Source organism: Pseudomyrmex gracilis, unplaced genomic scaffold, assembly GCF_002006095.1.
Source record: "Pseudomyrmex gracilis isolate BER0280 unplaced genomic scaffold, ASM200609v1 scaffold_92, whole genome shotgun sequence".
NCBI lineage: Eukaryota > Metazoa > Arthropoda > Insecta > Hymenoptera > Formicidae > Pseudomyrmex > Pseudomyrmex gracilis.
Genome location: NW_018020676.1, coordinates 415,534 through 422,642, shown reverse-complemented (window position 1 = coordinate 422,642; position 7,109 = coordinate 415,534). Strand labels below are relative to the sequence as shown.

Sequence of the window (7,109 nt, the reverse complement as noted above, 5' to 3'; positions counted from 1 at the left end):
CACTTTTCCGGACATGGGTCCCTATACTCAAATGTTTTCTACTGTTGCACTGAATAACCCCTAGAAGTTTGATCCCATAGTTCTGAAACACCCTGTAGATGATATATATATATATATATGTATTTTCGAGACTCGCTTTTGACGCAATAGAAATTAATTCGACGCAATTATCTTTTATTACACACATTTATTTGAGATCTGTTACATAATATATCTATAGAAATTTATATTCGATTCCCGTCGTAATATCTAATATCAAAAATTAACCAGCAGAAATGTACTGAAAGGATTAAACAAAAATTATTCTTCTGTCTCTCTGCACGTTATAATTTTTCTCTGAATTAATAATATCATTCAATATATATTTGTCACTTTTTTCTTTCTTTCAGCATCGTTTTGAAAAAGACCGAATGTCATGTGAGAGCGAATGTGGATCAGGTAAACAATCGAAACTGATAACAGTCGACAAACAAAATTGAACGATTCTCGTGGAAAATTTGCGCTTACGCTCCCGACAACGTTGTAAAACTGTCTGTTCGAGTTTGCGCACTTGACATTAATTCACAAATTGAGCTTCCGCGAATTAAGGTCATCTGAACTTCACGCTTTTGCAGGAACAAGAGAACGCGGTCGACAAACGTCTCGAAACTTTCGTGAAAACATAAAGAAGAAACAGCAATGGAAGAGAGAAACCAATGATAATCAAAAGAAATGCGAAATGACGAGAAAGCCGCACGAGAAAGAAGAAAAGAAAGAAAAAAAAGCGAGACCCGCGAATGGAAAGATTGAAAAGTTTGCTCGGCAAAACGCTCGAACGTCGTTGCAATTTATTTCGATACTCGTGTTTCCAGATTCGGGGTTCCTCTCGAAATAATAATTAAATTTATAGTACGCTGGTTACGTCGGATGTGGTTTTTGCGTAACAAATTGCGCGCGCGCGCGCGCGGCCGCACGCGTCTCGTTGAAATATTTTGCACCTGCTCGTGCAATAATGCCTCTGTTAAATTATCACATTACACAGCCGCCGAAAACGAGGGCATCGTCGCGAGTAGAAACTACTGATTTACGCCAAACTAACCGTACGTCATTGTCAGGGTGGGCTGCTTAACGGTTCATTTTCCATCGGCACGATCGGCAATTTGTTGCCCGATCGATCCTTGTCTGACTGTCGCGCTTTTACCGTGTGCCGCAGCCCGCGCGTCCCGCGCAATTCCCACACACGTTCTGCCCGAGTGCTTCGAATACATTTCTAACGCAATCGTACGTATACGCATACTCATCACTACACTGAGCATTTGTAAAATCTCCAAAATGCAAATACACACGCGCTATTTGTGCGCATTATATTTCTTGTTTAACGCGTATTTTATTCACAAATGGAATTGTGATATCTTTGAAATGTATATAATTTACGAACGATATATATATATATATATATATATATATACACACGAAGAGTTAAAAATTGCTCGCGTTTCAAAATTGTTCCGGTAAAAAAAACACTTGACACGTGTTTTCATCGTTGCACGTGTGAAGAGAATTTTTTTCATACAAAATGTATATAAAACAATTCAATTTTATATTGTTTTTTTTTGTTGAGATTGATAAAAATCATATAGTTAATTGCTTACGCTTTCAAGAGACACTCGAATATTGTTTATTTATATAATGTTGTTTTTTTATAATGTTGAAATCTGGTAACGTAGCAACTGTGAAAGAAAAAGAGTCTATGTAAAAAAAAAAAAAGGTTTATGTAAAAAAACACTCTGTTTCTATTTACGGTAGCTGCATAATTCTTTTGATAGCCAGCGGATTTTACGTCATGTTCATCAGCGTCAGGCGTATTTTGAGTAGCGAGCGAAGCGAAGGGATGATGAATGCATTCTCCGCGTAGCTTTCATGTCGCGCATGTTCATTGAGCATATGAAGTCATTAAACTATAATAAACATATCACAATCATTCATGCTTGTTTTCTTTTATGCTAGTTTCAAGCAAATTGCTTTTTCGATTCATTGCGAGCCTCGAAAATATTCAGTCCTAGTGATACAATAACGCCAACGATTTTTTCTTATCGTTGGTTATTTAATTGGTGAAATCATAGGCTAATGATCTCTGGCGAGTAAACATTGACTTGCTCGATGAATTGTTTTTGATACAAAAGAAACAAAACTTACGATGTACAAATACGCGCGGATTTTGTGATTATCGAGAAGGAGCGAACGGAAACATTGTTTTTTTTTTATTATATTGCAGACACGTAATTGCACACTTCAACTGCTGCGGGAGAAACAAAGTTGGAACTTCGCGTAACTAGCACATGTTTCACTTCTCGATTAAAACAAAACGTTACTTATTTACTGACGCAACTTTAGCAATGCCGAATTTCTTGGACGGTGTCATCACTTTGACAAATCTCTGTGTTTCGAAATTTTATATTATTCTCGCACTAAACGTACACAACGGTGTGCGCAACGTCTAAGTTAAATACAAGTTCAACAAATATATACGCATATAAAAAAGTATATATGTATGCATATATACAAAAGTATATATACCTATATATATATTCGAAACTTTTGTAAAACGCGTTTGCTGTTAGAGTTACACTCTCTCTCTCCAACAAGTCTTCGATCGATATTTCTTTTCGTTGTGTGTGTTACACCCTCCGAAAAATGATGTCGAAATTGATGAAAAAAGAATTTCTCATCGCGTATGTGCACTCGAAAACTAAGAGCAAATAGAATATGTCTACGTCGGTACTTCCAGAAGTCAGCTGTGTATCGAGCGCGGATGTTGAAAGTGCTTGACGGTTTGAAGATAAAAGAGTAAAAATGAAAATGTCGATTGCAATTGTTTGCACATCACGTGATTGTTTTCCCACCATCACTTGCTTCATGAACACTCACGTCACAGATACATATATATATATATGTATGTATATATGTGTATATATATATATATATATATATATATATATATAGTAGTTTCACGCGCGTTACGTATTTATATCACATGAACGGAATTTTTTTAAATCAACGATTCCGCATTTGAGCACGCGCTTAAACAACGCGCGCGCAATAAAACAACGCGTCCGCACATTAGTTAATACCAGGAGCTCGAACACACACACACACACACACGCACACACACGCACACTCGCACGCACGCAAACGAGGCGGAGATTAAAAGTTTCTGTTCGTCTCTTTCCCGAAATTCGCAGCGCGCGTGTTCTCTTAAGCGCGAACCCTATTCCGTCGTTAAATCTCCTGTACATCGATCGTAGTTGGAAGCGATTAGTCAAGTTTCTCCGTGAGATACTCAGAAATGTCTGCGAAGAAACTGATACGCGTGCCGTCTCGCGCCGAAATTGCGAGATGGTGCTTCTTTCTAGCGAAGCTACTCGTTCGAAAGTTGCTTCACGATCGGGGATTCACGAAGGGGGATGTGACACGTCTCTGTCTCGCACATACGTGTTCGTGTCCCGTGCGTGAGAATATATATATCCGTGTTCCGTTGCAATTTTCTCGCGCCAATTGCCATGCGGTTTCCTGCAAAAGGAGCGAAGCGGCTCAAATGTTCTCGAAGTTCTCCGTCCGTATATCCGGAAGGACACTCCGAGTGCGCACGAGTTTCCGTAGGGAGAAGGTGAGAAAGTTAGCACCATTCGAATCGCAGGTTCAAAACGCACTGGGGTCATCATGGTCACCTTAGAAGCGACGATAGTGATATCACAACGGTGAAGATAAAGGTCGCTCTCGGGGCCGAAGTGCCGCCGTGTTGCATGGCGGCTGGATTCTCTCCTGCAACAATATGAAAGCGCACACAATTAACCATATTGCTCGCTTCCTTTTTCGCTCTTGATACGTGTTTTTTTTTTTTTTTTTTTTTTTTTGTTTACGTTGTGCTGTATAATATTAAAACCGCAGGTTCAAATTTTTGAAAAATGTTGGAAATGTTTACAAAAAATGGTCGCGCGTGCTCGATATATTTCGCTATATTGCACGACGAGCAGAAAACGTAGCGGATTAAAGCCGAATATTATTTTTTCATCACACGTATTTTAACAAATATTGTATTTTATGTGACTCGCGCGGATCACCCGGTGTCACATGAATACCGTGAGCGTTTGCAAAATTTACGTTTTTATATATTATATTTCACTTCTATTGTAAATTATGGTTTTTCGAGTAAGGAGAACAAATAATATGCTTTTTAAATTAAAAATTTAGCATCAGAGAGATTTATATAAGCAAAACGGAAAAGAGTAGACATTGCAAAAAGAAATATGTTTGAATTACGTTGAAAATCTTTGTGTGAAATCTACGCTAATAATCGAGAGAGCAATATTTCTATTTCGAGCTCTCATTTCGACCCGGTCGACAAATATCATGTGTCACAACGTTTCATTCTCGCATTTCTCTTCTAGTTTTAAATTTTATTTTTTATGCTCGCCACACATCTTTACCAATAGCTGCGATAAGTTTTATCGGAGTTTTGCTCTCTCTCTCCCCCCCTCTCTTTCTAATATCTACTAATTTGTTTACTTAGTTTATATATATACAATATATTAATAAAATAATGAAAATAAATATATTTATAGAGAGAAATATTATGAGACTGTCCTTAGTTTCTAAACGGTTAGCACTATTCTATCCAAAAGGAATAAATTCGACAAATTTAAACAAAATTCAGGATGCAAATAATATATTAAACTCTAGTAGTTCTAAGTTTGACTTTTGAGATGTTGAACTTGTGACAGCTCACACACCTTACTTGCAAAAGTTTGACAACATTTTGTATTAAGAGTCATGTAGTTTATAAAACAGTGTAATGAGAAATTTTACATTGCTCGATGCTAAAGTGATTGTTAGATTGTTAATTTAAGTGTGTATCATCAATTAAAGATGACTTAAAACTGAAGTCAAAAACCTATTGATAATGATACATTAAAATTTAATACATTATTTGCATTACATTCTGCATTTGATTCAAATTTGCCGAATTTATACATTCATTTTGGATTAAATATATTTGTTTCATGCATATACATTATAACTATAATTTACCTGTGTTATGTAGCAGATACATTATTGTATATTCCACGATAAAGACAATAGCGTTTTGATCTATTTATTCGCTTTGTCTCTCTCACAGAGTACCGTGAGAAAGAAAGAACTATTACATAAAGAGAGCGCAACTATCGGGAGCGATATTTGGCTTTTGAATTCGTCCAAAACTTCAAAACGTAAATGTGAATTCGACCATCCGTAAAATTCACATCGAAATATCAAATGCGATGCAATTCCACGTTCGACTGCCATATTGAAAAGTGACAAGAGTTGCGGTTTTGCGCGAAAGTTACGTAAATGGCCGATCGAGATAGCTTGTTACGTTCGTGTGAAAAAAAAAAAATATATATATATATTACTTTCATACTAAGAGAGCTCTTACATCAAATGTAGGTACATACTCGAAAAAAAATCTCATTGTCATTTTTTTAATTTTTTGTACGTACACACAAGATGTAGTCGGAAGAAACGTATAAAGTCAGTTATTTAATCCAATAATGCAGGTGAGAAGTATTCATGACACTCGATATTCTACACACGTTTAGCAGTAAACGCATTTGTGTGTACACATGCAAGCCGTATACGCGGCAATATTGACGTACAAATTTCTCGGCAAATTCAACACGTTATCCTATACGCACCTGTAACTGGCCACATTAATTACAAATTTAGCATAGAGTAATAACATTTTAACACACTTAATTTTATGTGTAATATATCATATTGTAATATATTATATTGCAAAATTATATTGCCAATATTGTAATATTGGCAATATACTTTAATACGTAAAATAATGTCAGATTTGTGCTAATAAAATTATTCCAATTATTATCTTGCACATACGCGCGCGTATTATCACTTTTTCTCCTCGGCGGTCGTTTCTCTGTGATTTTTTTTTTTTTTTTTTTTTTTTAATTCTAGGTATTTTCTTGGCACAATCAAACGTTTTTTTGACTTCTAAGAGTTTCTCTAAAGTCGAAAACACACCATCCTTCGCGACACGTTATTTAGACGAGCGGTCATACGAACGATCACTTCTTTTTCTTTTCAGAGATTCAATTAAACGCTCCCCCGGTCGGAGAAAAATTTACAACTCTGTTTACGCGTCTTCCTGGTAAATCGGCTCTTAATCCCGGATCTTCGTCTCGTTAATTGAATCGTCCGAGTCCTCAGTGACTTAAGACGTTCCTCGTCTTATTGAGGATGCTTTCGTTAATTCGTGAAAAAAGAGGAAGAATCATATTCCCAACATCGGTGAGAGAAAACTCAGTCGGAACGTTTCTATATATATACCTATCGGCTAGAGAAAATCAAATGCAAAAGAGAGAAAATCAAGCGTACAAAAAAAAAACAAAAACCCCATTATCATAATTTTTGCAAGATGTGCCTGCGCGTGCATGAAATAATCATTAGTAATAGTTAAGACCTATTTGCATGTGAGTCTGCGCGGTAGAATATTCGACGCGCGTTTAGCCGACAGATATCTATCTCATTTGACATGGATTATGCCGCGTATTTCGCCTTTCAACTTCTGTTTTAATTACGATATAATTAGCCGATCACTCATGCTGACGGTATGATATCACTCGTGCACGTTACGCGGATGCCTCACAACATCGCATGCAAATACGTCGTAATTTCATTGACTTCGCTAATCACGTTGCAACATCGCGAGCGGCACGCGAATGTTACGCTCAATGGTGCTCGGATCTTTTGCAAATTTATCAAACCTATAGTCCAGTCATTAGGGAAAATTTCATGCAAAAATGTTTAACTGAAATCCGATTACATTACCTTGTAGTGTGCGCTTCACTGATGAACCCCTATAGTCGTGCAACCAAAATTTTTTGTCAGCACTTGTTATAAATAATGATTGAAAGTGCTGAAAATGGGTTTTTTGCTTTTATCGAAGAAGAACTGCTAGCTAGGGAAAAAAGCTTTAAATAATAGTTGTAGGTATTGAAAATATCTATCGTTTAAGCTATCAATCGAATGAATCGAGCAAATATTTATCGAGATAAATGCAAAAAACACCC

General features: G+C 36.5%; 1 protein-coding gene across 9 annotated transcripts in view; it reads right to left on the bottom strand.

Annotated features, from left to right (window-relative positions):
- Nucleotides 1–2,943: 2,943 nt before the first annotated feature.
- LOC109855548 (peroxidasin) overlaps nt 2,944–7,109 on the bottom strand; it is a 142,223-nt gene continuing 138,057 nt past the window's right edge. For all 9 annotated transcript variants that reach the window (XM_020429943.1, XM_020429938.1, XM_020429935.1 and 6 more), the window contains one exon: nt 2,944–3,801. In XM_020429943.1, coding sequence (XP_020285532.1) covers nt 3,704–3,801 — 98 coding nt within the window. In that variant the 3' untranslated portion in view covers nt 2,944–3,703. The remainder of the gene's footprint in view (nt 3,802–7,109) is intronic.